General features: G+C 48.3%; 1 protein-coding gene across 2 annotated transcripts in view; it reads right to left on the bottom strand.

The window, feature by feature from the left end:
- ARHGEF9 (Cdc42 guanine nucleotide exchange factor 9) overlaps positions 1–13,966 on the bottom strand; it is a 48,277-nt gene extending 34,311 nt beyond the window's left edge. For both annotated transcript variants that reach the window (XM_026039083.1, XM_026039082.1), the window contains exons 1-3: positions 13,789–13,966; positions 6,454–6,645; positions 1,708–1,887 (exon numbers count right to left, since the gene is read on the bottom strand). In XM_026039083.1, coding sequence (XP_025894868.1) covers positions 1,708–1,887; positions 6,454–6,645; positions 13,789–13,914 — 498 coding nt within the window. In that variant the 5' untranslated portion in view covers positions 13,915–13,966. The remainder of the gene's footprint in view (positions 1–1,707; positions 1,888–6,453; positions 6,646–13,788) is intronic.
- Positions 13,967–15,097: the final 1,131 nt, after the last annotated feature.

Raw genomic sequence — 15,097 nt, 5'->3', positions numbered from 1 at the left:
ATTTGCACTTGGTCTAACAAGCGGTCTGGGCGTGGCCTTGGTGGGATCTCTCTTTTCTGCCTCCATTGACCATGGATGGCAACTGGTCACCCCCTAATTCAGGCCTGGTTTATCTAGGGCTCACCAAGCAGCCAGGCCTTGGAAAGTGAAGCCCAATCCTTTAAATATACTTGACCAGCAATTCCTAGTTCTCAGATATTTCACTTTTCTGGGGATAGGGAAGCCTGTGCCTGACTGCGTGCCATGTGCTGAGCACCTCTCTCTTACTCCAGTCTCTGAGCAACAAAATGCTTTACAGATCCAAATAACCAAATCTGAGTATTCTTCTCTCAGCTTCCCAAACACTTATACAGGGAGACTTTATTGGGAATTCATTAGTTGGTTTTCAACCCCATGGGAATGACAACAGATCAGATGAGGCATGGGGTACCCCATGCCCAGGATGTGCTGTGGGATAAGATGCTGTCCCCCCAGCACATCACTGCTTTGCCACATGCTAGTTATAATTTCCATCTTCTTAAAAAAGAAAATAAACAAAAAGAAAAGACACCCAGAGCATGTGAGTTCAAGGGAGGCCAGCACGGCCTGAGCCTCAGCATGGGGCACAGCCCTCACCACCGTGGCCACGAGGCATTTCATTCCTCGTCGCGTGGCGCGATTCTGCTTAATTTCTGGCCAGGGGAATTACTATTTCCGTGCATTGCTCCCCGCTCCCTCGAGCACCTCGCACTAAAGATACACAGAGCGATGCTAATGCCATCATGTAATTTCTCAAAAATAATGCTGCTTTCCAATTAGGAGAGCAGTGATGCTTAAGAGCAGCTGCAAACCTTTCCAGGGCTGCCCTGCTGAAGGTTTCGGACTAATTTCTCTAATTCGGGACTAATCAGTAATTTCTTCTGCAGTAAGTGAATATGGTTAGCTCGGCCTGGTGATAAGGAACAAGGTAAGACATTATGGGAGCTGCATCCTGGGCTGGAGCACCTTGTACATAAGCTCTGGTACGGCACTTTAGTCTCCTTAAAGGGAGGGGAAAAAAGGGAGAGAAAAGGATTTTCTCTAAAAGAAAGTTAAAAAAAAAGGCCTCTAATTTTTTTGACATTTTGTGACATACTTAAACACCAGCCAGTTCATCATCTCCTGGTTTATATAATGGCAAGACGGGTGGGTAAAAGCTTCCAGGACTAACTGCATTGTCAGTGAAAATGCCTTTGGTTTGCATCTTTGCATACATCCAAGGATTTGCTGCCACCAGCCCGAGGCACCGAGTGGCTCCTTCCAACCGGCGTCACTGGGAGCTGCAGCCGCGAGGCTCCCACCCTGCAAACGCATCTCCTAGCCAGGACGAACAGCCTGAGCCTTTGCCTTGCTCTCCTGCTAGCAAGCCCCTGACAGTCCACAGTTTTTAGTGGTAAACCCAGTTCTTTGGAAAATGCTAGGTGAAAAGCCCTCTGCTCTTTTTCTAAATTTTCTAGAAAAATACTGCTTTGCTTTTGGATCAGCTTCTCTCCTAGGAAGACAAATTTATAGGTGAGCAAGATCTCTTTAAGCTCCTTGCGACTCCCTTACCTCTTTCAGCCTTACTGTTTTTCTCAATCTACAAGGGGGCTTAAGTTGTATTATGAAGAGCAAAAAAAGGTGGGCCTGGGTGATGGAAACATCCCCAAAAATCAAAAAAAGAAGAAAAAAAAAGCCGAGTGCACTTACATGTTCCAGGAAACATGGTCCAATTTCACTGAGGTGGGGGTCCTCATTGTTGTACTGTTTCTCCAAGTCCCGGACAAAACCCATCTGGAACCTGTAGATATCTTCAATGTTGCCAAAGATGACCTTCAGCTGCTCATCACTGAACATATCCCTCCTCTTCCGGCACTGCTTTAAATAACCCTGCAAGGAGTAAGAAAGAGCAAGGCATAACATAACCTGAATTCTGTCAATCCCAGGAGAGTGTCAAGAAGGTAAACACCTCTTGTTTTAGAGAAGAAAGCAGTATATGTAGCTGGGTGCTTTTACTGCTGCAACTCTGCAAAGGGAGAGTTGCCCTCGGCACCTCAACCCTCACAGCCTGCAGCCCCCCTGGCTCTGCCCGCAGGCCGCAGTTGACTGATGGCTCCCGAAAGGCAGCTCCTCGGAGCCGCCAGCTCTCCCCAGCGTCTGGGCTCCCTGGCCACTGGGCTAGCGGTGGGAGCTGCCGATTAATGCCACCTAGAGGTACACGGCATTATTTTAACTTTGGCTTCCTGCTCCTCATTTGCATCCCCCAAATCCACTATTCCAAGCAGTGTAAAAGGAGGCAGAAATTCAGTCCTGTTGTCTCAGCTTTTGCCTTTCTTTCTTTCTCTTCCTTTCTTCAGCAGGACTGGGTAGAAAGGCTTTGTGTCCTGTTCTGTACAAACATCAGAGTTTAGAGGCATGAGAGATGGATGGTGAAAGAGAGAGGAGGAATTAGGATCCAGAAAGTTTAAGGAAATCTTCCCAAGTCACAAAATGAATCTGTGGTGGAACTGGAAAAAAAATCAGCCCTCTGAGTCCCAGCTCAATGCAGCAGTATAAAGATCCTCCTTCTTCATCCACCTAACGATTGGTCCTGATGCAAAGCTTAGCCAGACATCAAACAGGAGCTGGTCCAGACACTCACCACTCTGCTTTAACCCAAACTACCAAGAATTCAGACCATGAGCACATGTGGCCTCGGGATGGATTCAGGACAGCTGGGCTGTATTCCTGCCCCTGCCTCACATCCGTGTGCCACATCCCTTCACCTCTCTGCACTTGGCCTCCTCGTTTCAAACCAGAAACTTTGCACGGGCCAAGTATCAAGCGCTATCTACTGTCTTAGTGGCCTCCTGCCTGTGGTCTCTTGACTGAAATGCCAACAGCACGGGGGACATCACGGGATGGCTTTGCCTTTTCTTATGTATGGAGAGAGAGAAGAAACATAAGGAAAAAAGTGTCGATGGTCCCACTTGGATGGCTATATTTGGGCACTATAGATGCTTAGTCACACAGTGAGCAGCCAGCTGGTGACACACAGCTGCTGAGGGACAATGCAAACCATTGCAATGCTATAATAAACCGTCCTTCAGCCTCACCATGTGGTTCCTGGGAGGGAGAACTTCACATAGATGAATGATAAACGCAGCTTTGGCCAACATGGCAAAGAGCCAACCTCGGAAATGTCCAGCTTAGCTAAAGGACAACATCTAATGAACTGGCTTGCTCCTTCAGCGGGGAAGCCTGGGTTATGCAGTACCTTTCACACTGGCCAAATGTAGGTCTCTGCTTTCAGGGTTTCCTTGGGAGCTCCTTGCTGACTCATTTTCCTGGGTTTCCCACTTTCATTTATCAAGGCCAGGAGGAATGGGAGCAGGCTGCTTCCCAGCTTGCAGGGCAGTTGCAGGGCACATAAAAATCCAGTCCAAGCCAGCAAGGAATAAAGGAAAAATTGTGCTTTATTGCAGTGCTTTTCTGGATCAGCTGCTGATGTCAAAAGAGCTGAAGTAGCCACATGGGCTCGCTCACCTGGCAAGGTCAGGCTCTCAGACCCCAGCTCTGGTGCTGAAAACCAGCTTCCCTTCCTGCCTGCCCTGCTCTGAGAGACCAGTCAACGGCTGATTTATGTGAACATCCTTCAGCCTTGGGGTTGCTCTTGCCTGAGACCACTCACTGTCTTGAACGTTCCCCGTCCTCTCCACGCTGGTTCATCACTTCATCCAAGTCATGCATTTCTGAGAGACTGGAGCAGTACGTTGCTGCATGGACACCTAGCAAACCACTGGGAAAAACAGGGGCATGCATGGAGTTCCCAAGCCTCATCCTGCACCTGGCCTGTGCATGCGGACAGGTCCTTTCCAGCACAAGTGAGTAAATGGGAGGCTAAAGATTTATATATAAAACATTGCAAGTGCCAGCTAGAAGGCGGCTGCCTAGTTTTTCCAGTAAATTTACCTCTGTTACGTAAAACAATGTCATCTTCCTCCTGCTCTTCCCATCAGAGTTGCTCAGAGAAGGGATACCTGACTGACGAGCAGATGTTGGAGACTGCTTTTGCTCAATGAATACCTAAAAGTAGCTGTCAGACCGTCTCCCTTTAAAGTACTTTTCCATGTAGTCCCTAAGGCACATTCCAAAGTTGGAAAGTTTTTGTAGATGGATGAGTACTAAGTTTTCTCCAAGCCAGTGTGGGCACAGGAAGTCAGGAGCAGTGGCTCCCATCCTTTTCCTTGTCTCACTGACAGAAAGGGAAAGGAGGGGATGAGATTCCAATTTCTTTCCATTTCCAAGCCAGCTTGGAGAAGAACTTGCCTTTTCGACGATGCTCCCGTTTGGACAGCGCTGGGCTGCCTAAGGACACGGCTCTCCTCCCGCCGCAGCTCACGTCACCTCCTTCGCCCCGGCACTTGCTAAGGTGCCTCCGGCCGGAGTGTCACCGCCGCCCTGCCCGTGTCACCCTGCGTCAGGCGCTGCCCAGTCAGCCGCCCGCTCCAGGCTGCGCGCTGCCGCTCCCACCGCCCCTGCCCTTTGCAGCCACAGGAGCTCCAGGTGTTTGGGGCATCTCCGGAAGGTGAGTGCAGCTCTCGGACTCACGGTGGCCACAAGGATATCTCTGCACACCAGCCATAGACAAGATGGCATTTTGGCCCCAAATCTTCACAAAACGGGATGCTGGGCATCCCTGAGGAAGGGCACAGCGCTGGCAGCTGCGGTGGCTGCAGGGATGCTGTGATGGGCAGCAGCCTTGCAAAGCTCTGCTTGCACAGGTCATTTTTATTCTGGTGCCAGCCAGCTTTGGAGCGCCAGCCTTGGCAGGGCTAGTACGATGAGTATTATGAATAATACCACAGTGTATAATATACCATCCAGCATGGATGTGAAAGCAGAAAAGGAGCAATCTGAGGGCTCTTCATCACCTAGCAGGGCTACAGCCTTGCGATAACTACCACTGTCCCCAGGTCCTCCTGGGTGCCGGCAGGACTTGTTATGCCACGCAGCACTGAGGAGGCAGCTACACGGTGCTAAACGCAGCACTAAATCAGGCCCAGCCTTCGCCACCTGGACTCCTCTGTAATCCTCAGCAATTCATCATAAAGCAGCTGCCTGCCCTTAAAACAAGGGGCTGAGGGGTAGAGGGGATTTGCCCCCGTCAATGACACTTCTGCCTCTCATCAGTTCACCAAGACCAGGGGAGCTCCAGCTCCAGTCACCCTTCTCCTTTGCACAGACCCGGCCCCAGGAGTATTGCAGAAAGAGCTGGCCACAACTCAGCTGTCTCTGAGCCCTCTCCAGGCAGGACAAATCGCTCTGACTACACAGAGCAAAATGAGATTTCCCCAGCAACGGGAAGCCTGACATTTTGTGGATGAGAAGGCCCCGTGCAGCTTCTTCCTTCTTTGGTAGGAGAGGCAGCTGAATCATTCCCAGGACTCTATCCCCAAGGGCAGCTGGAGCCCCTCAATACCATTTTGCATCCTACAGAGCAAGGTAAGAGCCCTAGAGATTTCCTTCACATCCAGGGCATATCGTTCGGTGCTGAAAATCATTGTCACTGCCAAACAATGTTCTCTTTTCACCTGTTGAGAGTCTAACATGGCAAAAGCCTGGGGACATGGCTGGCAAATGCAAGTTCTGGGATGCTTTTTTTCTTTTTTACACAGCTTAAACAGGCAAAGAAAGAGTACGTGCAGAAGCTCCTCCAGCTCTTTGCTTCTTCAATGCAAACACCTCAGACGGAAAAAAAACAGTGAAACGAAGCTCCTCTGTTCCCAAGCTGAACACCAAGATGCTTCCATACTTGAGAAGCTTTGCAGTGCCAGGGGCTTTACTTGTTGCCATTAAGCCTGTGCTGCAAGACACCAAGGCTTTGAAGATACCATCTCAGACTGATGGTAGTCATAATATAGCAAAGAACTGGGTTGAGGACATGAGGGATCCAGGGGCCTGGGTCACCCGCTTGCACTTGCCCTTCCACCACTGTGATGATGATGTCCAGCTCACTGGACGCAAAGAGGAGCCATCTCAAGCAGGGGAAATCTCGAACATGATGTGGAAGATGGGGATGAAATAGTTAACCAATTTGTTTAATTACAAGCTAATTCCCTCAATCATGAGTTCCAAAGTAGCTAGCAATAGTTGGCAATGAGATTTCATTAAGAGGAATGCTTGAAAGATAAAACCTCATCATTTTTTCAGTCAGAGAGGTATGGGAAAAAAAATCCAAAAATTGTATTTTTGTTAATACAAACTAAAGCTAATTAACAGACCTAGTAGAAAATACTCAGAAGTATCAATATATATAGACAGATAATGCTCCTATATTATATAGGCTAATTGTAACCACACTGTGTCTCCTGCTCCCATCACCTCCATGCAAGCTCTTCACAGCCCACCTTGTGTCCTGCAGTGGCACTCAACCCACCCAGCAGTGTGGCCCTCGCGTCACAGCCCGCCTCGTACCTCGCAAATGTCCTTGAGGTGCTTGATATAATGACGCTCTGTGCTCATGATTTCGTTGATGACATTGGCTCTCATCTGGTCTCGGTTCTGGAGGGTCCTGCCGAGACAGAGGCAGTCGGCGCTTGGGTCCAAATGGCCATTCTGCACTTCGCTGGTTCCTTCCTCCACGCCGTCCTCTTGGTTCACCCATAGCTGTGAGGAGAAGAGGGAATAAGGAGAGGTTGGAAAGGGGTCAGGAGAGCACTACCTCGAGACTGGTTTGGTAGTTGAGTGGAGGATCACAGGATCACAGTCCCAACTTCACAGCCCACTTTTCCCCAGTGTGTCCCCTCGCTTGGGTGGCTCCCAAAACAGCTCTCAGGAGGACACTGATGCACCAGGACAGCTAGAGGAGCTTACAGCTTCAAAAAAGCCATTTTTATTTTGGCATAACCATCCTCAGTGGTTATGTCATTTGCAAAGACATTTTAACTTACAACCCTTTTGGTCCCAAATAAAAAGTGATCATGTGAAGGCATAACCGGACTGCTGGAGGCTGTCAGGGGCAGTGAACCAAGAGCTGCTCGTACACAAAAAAGACTAATCTAAAATAAATGTGGTAAATGAATCAAGTTTTCTTCTCAACAGTCAAAGACCAAAATACTGGAGGACTTGAAGCTTAAAACAGATCGACCTGTAAAATGTCAAAATGTCCAAGCAAAGGGGAGGACAGATTGAAAATGAATGGCAGAGCTAACCTAACCTTCTCATTGTGTTTGCCATTCTCATAGTTTTCAATCTTTTCCCCATTATTCAGCCCAAACTCCATTTTCACTCCCTTGATCAGCAAGGGCTGCTTTTTTCTACCTTGGTAAAGCAAAGAACCCTAAGCCTTCTTCACCCAACACTCTTCCCCCTTGCAAATGACTGCATTTTGCTCAACAATATCACCACCATTTTAGTTCAAAGCTCTTGGGAAGCAACTCTCTGCCATCAATGCCATAAATTTTAGTGGGGGCTTGGCTCTAAAAACCTCGGGACTGCGCACGGAGTGGGAAGTGGGCTGGGAATGGCACAACTGCATCTGTGAGCTCAGAGGGATGCAGGCCCATGGCAACATTATCACTCATCCAAGCCGAGCGCGCGTTGGAAGTCAAGCAGCACTAAGGTGGACACCCATTCCTCCAGTCTTGCCAGGTGGAAGTGAGGAAGATCTGCCCAGTCCTTCTGCAAAAAGGTGTTTCTGCAGAAACACCTCCCAAGAGCCAACTGCAGCAGCTTGTTACCAAGTGACAGTTCAGGCAGCTTTACAGCACAGAATATTTTTTTTTAAAAATCTATTTTCATTTTTAAAAATATATCAAAGCTAACCTTCATGACAGTGGAAGGGAAAAACCTGGAAAGCCTGAATCCTGAAGTTTTGGAAATTGGCTCAGAGGAGGGCTCAGTCACAGGAGTCCTGCTTTCTTTTTTAATCCTTAATGAAATGTTTGCTCTTTCCTGTCAGAATTCACACTTCCAAGTGGAAAAAGTTGCTGTTCCAATCCAGAGAGCTTCTGTTTTTCATTAAAAACACATGCAAAGGCATCATCATTACGCGAGGAAGCCAAATGCTTCTCACATCCAGTGCTCTCCAGCTTCAACCACTGGAAAGCGTGATCCCGCTACAGCGCTTAGCAATCCTGCTTTTTTTGACCTTTACCTTGAAATTCTGTTAATGTCTGCTTTTTTTAAAAAAAAATATTATTTTTATTTTTGGCAGGGGAATCACTGGTTTCCTCTTGCATTATTTTACTGAAATTCTTTCAAGCGGTGCTGAAATCACCCTGACGGGTAGCTGCTGTACACAGGCTTTTAACTTCGTGTCAGAGATAAGCACTGGAGTTCAGAATTTACACAGTCCACCTTCTAACAAAACAAGCCCAAATCTCAGGCCAGGCCCCTACTCTCACTCAAGGACATGTATCCACCTCGCTGCACAGAGCTCAGTAGCTCCATCGAGAGTCATTCTTCCAGGAGATCTTTCCAGGGAAAACTTGGACCAGAGCTGCACGAAGAGGAGTTCCCATTCCAGCTCTACAGTTGGCTTTGGACCAAGCACTTAAATGACAAAATAGGCACTATGTTCCTCACCACTTACATTATTTATGAATAATTTCAGGGTTCTCGGACTGCAAGGTGCAGAGGGGCATGACAAAGGCCATGCAGAATTCTAACGTGGACTTAACACATCACAGTGGGCCTGCCCTGTTCTCGTAGCCAAGCCCAGGCAATCCTTGGCCTTGGAGGACCCTTGGTCTGACTCCGTAGGGCTGTTCTCACAACTTGAGCTGCTCCATTCGTACAGCTCCCAAACCCTGCTGCGGAGAGGCGGCCGCGCCGCCTCGGCGCCAGGAAGTGTTGCGCGTCCTGCAGCGGGAACGGTGTCCTTCGACCCGCGGCCGCTCCGCCAGCCACACGCTCTCCACTTGGCCGGCCCGCTCGCGCACACTGCCGGCACGGGCTGCTGGAGGCGACAGCGAGGCGCAAACGGCAAACTCTGGGTGATGCCACTTTCCCCCAGTACCTTATAAATGTCATATTCGGTCCATCTAAACAATACTCCAAATGTCACTATTTTCGCCCACTCCACAGTCCCTATTTGATTCTTGCAAACACCCTCCTGCCTAAAATGCTTGAGTTGCTGCAGATAGGAGTCAAGGCAGCACCGAAGGCAAAACCCATCTCCTTTGCTTGGGGACTTCACTGTGCTCTGACCACAAGTGCACTGAGCTGCCTCTGTCAGCACAGCAAAGCCTGTGTGGGAAAAGCAGCTTCAAAACTCCGCTCCTTTCTTTCCTGTTTTGCCTCCTATCCCCAGTTTTCCTTATTCAAGACAGGCAGCTGTCAGTCTGTGATGACTTCCCCAGAAAGGCAATGGGAATTAAGCTCCCAAAAGTTTGTCAGCTCTGCCACTCTCCAGGTTCCTGTCCAAAGGAATAGGGCTTGGACAGCTTTGCATCCAACCTCTTCTTTTTTTGTACACAAAAAAATACATTTTTTTAGCAACAATCAACAATCCTACAATACAAATCCGCCTTCTGTGCCTTTTTTAACACCTCAGCAATGCAAAAAAACACTGGCACTGAGATGATACAGTCTCCCCCACACCCTCTAAAGGTCTGGCACACGGAAAGAAACAGAGCCTACCCTGACAAAATGCCATTAGAAAATCATTTCAAGCTCTTCATATTAGGGTTTCGTTAAAGGAGACAGCAAAAGCTATGGGAAAAAAATCAAGTTGAGTAACATGGGCGCTAAGTGACACTGTGCCCCAAAAGGTGGTTGGAGAAGAGCCTCATCATGAGCCTTGTAGCCTCTTTCCTAGCTCAGCCCCAGTTGGGAAGCCACGGCTGGCTCCTGCAAAACACCATAATTTGCAGAGGCAGTAAAAAAGCTAAGAGCCAAATACAAAGAGCCCCTCTTGCCTACGGACCCAGATCCAGGAGCTGGGGAGAGCCGATCGTTTCATTGCGCTAGTTAATGCTCGCTGTGTTTTATGTAAAAGCCGTATAAATGTGATCTATCAATTTGCAGCTTTACCCAAATGGTGCATAAAAACCACCATGTGGCATCGTGCCAACATTAGCTGACCTATAATTGCTATATATTTAGAATGCTGAACACATCCGCTCTGTATGGAGGACATTTCACTCAAGCGGGTGTTGAGGAAAACATCTTACCAGCCTTCACTTAATCTCCTTCCAACGGAGACTTGCAAGAGTGAAACCAGCAGGGAACGTGTTGTCCATGGATGCTGGTTCACCACTAAGCAACATGCCAGGTTAACAGTACAGATCCTTAAGGAGGGGTGCTGCATCCCACCACATCCGAGAGGAGCTGGAATTGGCAGCAGGCAGGAAGGCTAGGGGTGCCGAAGGCAGCGCCAGCGGTGGCCCCTGTCACCCGCCACCTCCCATGGGCAGGCCACAGGCACAGCACAGAGCAGGGGATGGCAGCTGGAGTCCTGCAATGGATGCACGGACACTGCAAACACGCAGGCGCTGCAGGGCAGGGAGCAATTCAGGTGCCCGGCAGGTGAGTCCTGCTCAGGTGCTGGCCCTGTTTTCCCTGGGAAATGTCACCTGGGCGCTGAGAGAATGGGAAGCTGCAGTGGAGCCTTCTCTACCCCAAATTTGCTCCTTAGCTTAGCTTGTAAACATGAGACAGAGAGACCACTGCTGAGGCAACAGGAAATACATTTTGGAATTTTTCGGTCTTCTGGCATCCAAAAAGATTAAGGGCAGCTGTATAACAAAATTAATCTCCTTCTTTCCCCAAGATGGGTGCATTCTGCTGCTGCTGCCCTAGGGTAAGATCTCTCAATAATAAAAAGCAGTGAATTTTCGTTTTTAGATTTTTTTCCCGCCTCCTAGATCCAGTTTTCTAGCAGCACTTGCATCACACCTGAGTCACCCTAGAGATGCGATCCTGGGCTCCACAATCAGAAACGCTGCTCTAAGATCATTTTCTTTGTTTTCTTTAAGGAGACCCTAAAGGATGACAGCTGACCAGGGTGCAGCTCTGGAGAGCTAAATAATATACGGATTTCCTCCTAATATTTGGAGCTCGCCTGTGAGCATGGACATGCTGCTATGCAAGAACTCATTTGCAGAGCATCACATAAAGACAGCCCAGGGCTACGCTGTTCATGAAGAGTTCATCCTCGGCAAGGAGAGCACCAAGCAATTCCCTGCCCTGCACATGAAATTACAAGCACACAAAATCCTTTGCAAAAATCCCTGCTGCCCTTGTGACCATGCCCCCCTCCTCCTATCCTTCCAGCTGTAGGACACTCCAAAACACCAAGGTTGACCTTCGTGTCCTGCAGGAGTACTTCTAAGTGGCTGCCCGGCATGTTCACTTGACAATAGACACTGAGATATAAGGTAGATATCTTAATCTGTTTAAAACTTAGCTCCTTCATTATCCACCTTAAGGCTTCTGGTCTTCCATCCCTCTCTAATGATTTACGAGTTTCATAACTTGTTTTCTCTGTGCGCACAGCAGCTTCCTAAAGGAAATCATTCACCATTGCTTACTAAGCTCCAAATTTCACTTATCCTCTATTTTGCCTTTTCTTTTCCCCCAGCAAACCATCACTATGTCATCCAATTTCTCCTGGGAAGTTCCCGTGCTCCCCTAAGTTCACGACTCTCATCTCTCCCAGGTTCCTCAGCCCCGAGCTCCAGCTACAACGCAGATAACGTTGGCCTTGGGCAACAGCTTGTGTAGAAAGAGAGGCTGAGGGAATCGGCAGGTTTCTCTTTCCCTCTGCACTTGCAGATGCGAATCGTTCCTGCGAGGAGATTTTGCGAGTGCCAACATCTTTGCCAGCAATTTTCATGTGATCTGGCTGCAAAGCAAGAGGCGTCAGACACCGCAGCACAAGCTTGGTTTTTCAGGCCAGCTTTGCTCTCTGAAGAGATCCAAACAACTTCCAGGGGGAAGGAACTTTGCAGAGATCTTGTATTGCAACCCTGTTAGTACCTATGAAACCTGCACCCTTACAATGCCCTTAAATTAAGCATGCTTAGCTTTAGAGATCTCAGCTCTGCTCTGTCTCTTCCTATGCGAATAGGGCTCCAGGGCTCATTTCCCTGTTTTGGTCCTCTGTTAGGCAACTTGTCCCGCTGTTTTCCCCCTGTACTCCCATAAGGAAAATATAGACATACAGGGAAGCAAAATATTGTTCTTAAGCAAGCAGAAATTCCTAACTCAGGCAGTTCTCTGCTATCATCTTCAAAAGGGCTCAAGAGTACAACCATGGAGAGAAAAAAACAGCCACTTAATTAGGCAAGAGTGATCAGATCAGGGTAAGATGGAGGGGAATGAAAAGCAAAAAGGTTGCAAGTTATATGGTTCTTGGTGGGACCTGAAGGACTCTAACCTGGTTGCAGCATCCTGCAAGTTCGAGAGGGGTTTCAGGCATCACGTGGCAAGAAGAACTCAGTCTTACTTGGTAAATAAAGTGGGATGGGGAGAAAAAGGAATATGCCAGAATAGAAATGAAGAGGCAAGCAAGTGAGCTCAGGCAGCAGAGGAGAGGAGAACACAACAGCCCAACTGGCAGCTGATTTCACAGCACAGGGCAAGCAGGGAGTGGGCTGGCTGCAGGCAAACTGCTGGCCAGAACTTCACTCGCCCCATCAGAGATTCACTCGTCCCTCTTTCTAATCGAAGGAGCTATTTTCCAAACAACGTGGTGTACGTTCAGCAAAAGCAAAGGGGGGATCTTGATGCAGGAATGTCTCAACAGGTAAGGATTTGAGGGAGAACTAGACAAGCAGAGAGCCAAGGCAAATACTGCACCGCTTTAGGATGCTGCATAGTCTTTGCTGTGTGCTTCACAGAAAACAGTCTCCTCCAGTGCTACCGAGCTTGTCAAATTGCCCGGGAGGTTCAAAGGAAAGTTGTCTTTCAGACAATTTTACAAGGCAAAAGAAATCTTCATTTTTGAACTGTATCTCCTAAGCTTCAAAAGGAATTAAATCTCTGATCCCGCCTATCACACTCTTCACAGAAGGGAGAGAAAAAGGAAGCAGACAAGGTCAATGCCGGTGTCTTGACTCCTCAAGGAAGGCTTGAGGGTGTCCTAATATCATGGCAGGAGCTGATGGCAGCAAAGAGGGCATCTTCTTGTGCCGTTGCTCTCATAAGACACAGTGAGATAACAAATGATGTGCTGGAACACTAATTTGTGAGAGGCTGGAGCACCACCCGAGCTGCCAGGGCACAGCAAAGCCTACCCCAGCACAACACCAAACACGAGGGATGCGCTCCTCGTCCCCTTAAAAAATAATCAAAGCTGGTCATGGATTAATTAGTCAATTAATTCTACATCAAACACGGCTGAAGAGCCAAAGCTCAAGGTAGTCTGTGGAAGGAGGAGAGCTGACACCTCCCGCTGCTACATGAAGCCAAGGAAGTTCCCTGGAATGCAGGTCTCCTGTAGCCTGCATAAACTTTTAGGCAGCCCAAAATCATCTATTCGAAGCCTGCAGAACAGATGCTTGGCTTTCCAAGGAAGAGTTGTTTATGGAGAGAGCTCACAAAATGTGGAGGATGCACAGAAGGATCTGTCCTCTGGACCACAGGAGCATAGTACAGAGCCAGTACCCACTCTGGTTGTCCTCTACCCCTTCATATTTCCTTTGAAACCTCTCCTTTTGCTGATAGAAAACATAAGTGGTGGCAAATATGGTGAGCAAGACTCTCCTTTTACTATCAGGCCAAACCGCCTCTTCAGTCCATTGACCGATTCAAACAATGCTGGCAATGAGACACCGCGATGGGACAAAGAAGAAGGCCACTCACCCTCACGAAGCTGGCGGGAAACCATCCTTCTTCGTCATCAATCTGACCCCACCACCAGTCCTTGTTGGAAGCATCCAGGACCTTGATAACGTCTCCTGCTTTAAACGCCAACTCCCGGTTGGCCATGGTGACGTGATCCCATACTGCCTCAGCACTTACAATAGAACCACCACTGATCAGCTATAAAAAACAACAGAAAAAGAGACAGTCAGTAAAGGCTCTGTTCTCCAAAAAGAGCACATTCAAATCCACAACATGCAAAAAAAAAAGTGCTTAACCATAATAAAGCATTTTTCCCCATTCCAACCTGTAATACATTTGTGTATTCCACCCACACATAAGCGATAAAATATTAATCCAGTCTGCAACCATCTGCACCAACAGCCGTTGTGCTCCTAACCACGTCAGGCCTAGCCTGGAGAATGCAGGAGCAAACATCATGTGTCCGTGTTCAGCATCTCACGGGTCTTGGGCCACACATGTCAAAAGCAAGACCTCCTCTCTCAATGCAGAGCCATGTTCCTGGCCGGGCACACCTAGCGAGGCCCTTGGCTTTCAGCTATAAATTAGATAGTGTAATGTGGAGCTCCCCTAATGGCCTAAGGGACTGATGGGGCCTTGCAGAGGTATTTGAGTTTCGCTGCGGTTTCCCAAAGCTTGTGCCATTAAAGGAAATAATCTGGTCTCCAAGGTTTTGAAGGTATCACACGCAACTCCAAGCAATGGATTACAATGAATTCTGGGGGGGGAGCTATCAAAGGTTCACTAACACATTGAGGAGTTTTTTGGGTTTTTTAAATGTGATTTTAGCATTAATTCAATGCTGGTGATATCCTGCCAACTCTGCACCTGAAATCCTCAGGGTATGTGGCAGCCACCTGCAGCAGCTGGGCAGGTCACCACCCTGCTGACCTACCCTGCAACCTTAGGATAGGTCCCAGTGGTTTTGTTCTACCTTCAAACAACCTTCTCACGATGGCTGTGCTGCCAGCCTTCGTGACGCAAATATCTGCCCACCAGAACCTGGACTGAGGCCAAATTCGAGTCCTCCAAGGCCCAGGAAGCTTTCACATGAACTCCTGATTTGCTTGGAAGGGCGAGGTGGCCCAGCACCACTGTGATGACCGAGAGGTAACACTTTTCATAAATAAGCTTTCGAGCAACCACGTTTTCTATAACCTCCTGTTCAGTGCTTGCAGGAAAGACTTGTACAAACAACTGATGTTTGTGCATCCACAAGACAAATCATCCAGCCGTACCTGGGATCCCTGCTGCTCCTCAGAATGATAGTCATTGATTTAGCAGAATA

Source organism: Nothoprocta perdicaria, unplaced genomic scaffold (genome assembly GCF_003342845.1).
Source record: "Nothoprocta perdicaria isolate Ctin4 unplaced genomic scaffold, notPer1 scaffold_22, whole genome shotgun sequence".
NCBI lineage: Eukaryota > Metazoa > Chordata > Aves > Tinamiformes > Tinamidae > Nothoprocta > Nothoprocta perdicaria.
This window is presented reverse-complemented; position numbering and strand designations above follow the sequence as displayed.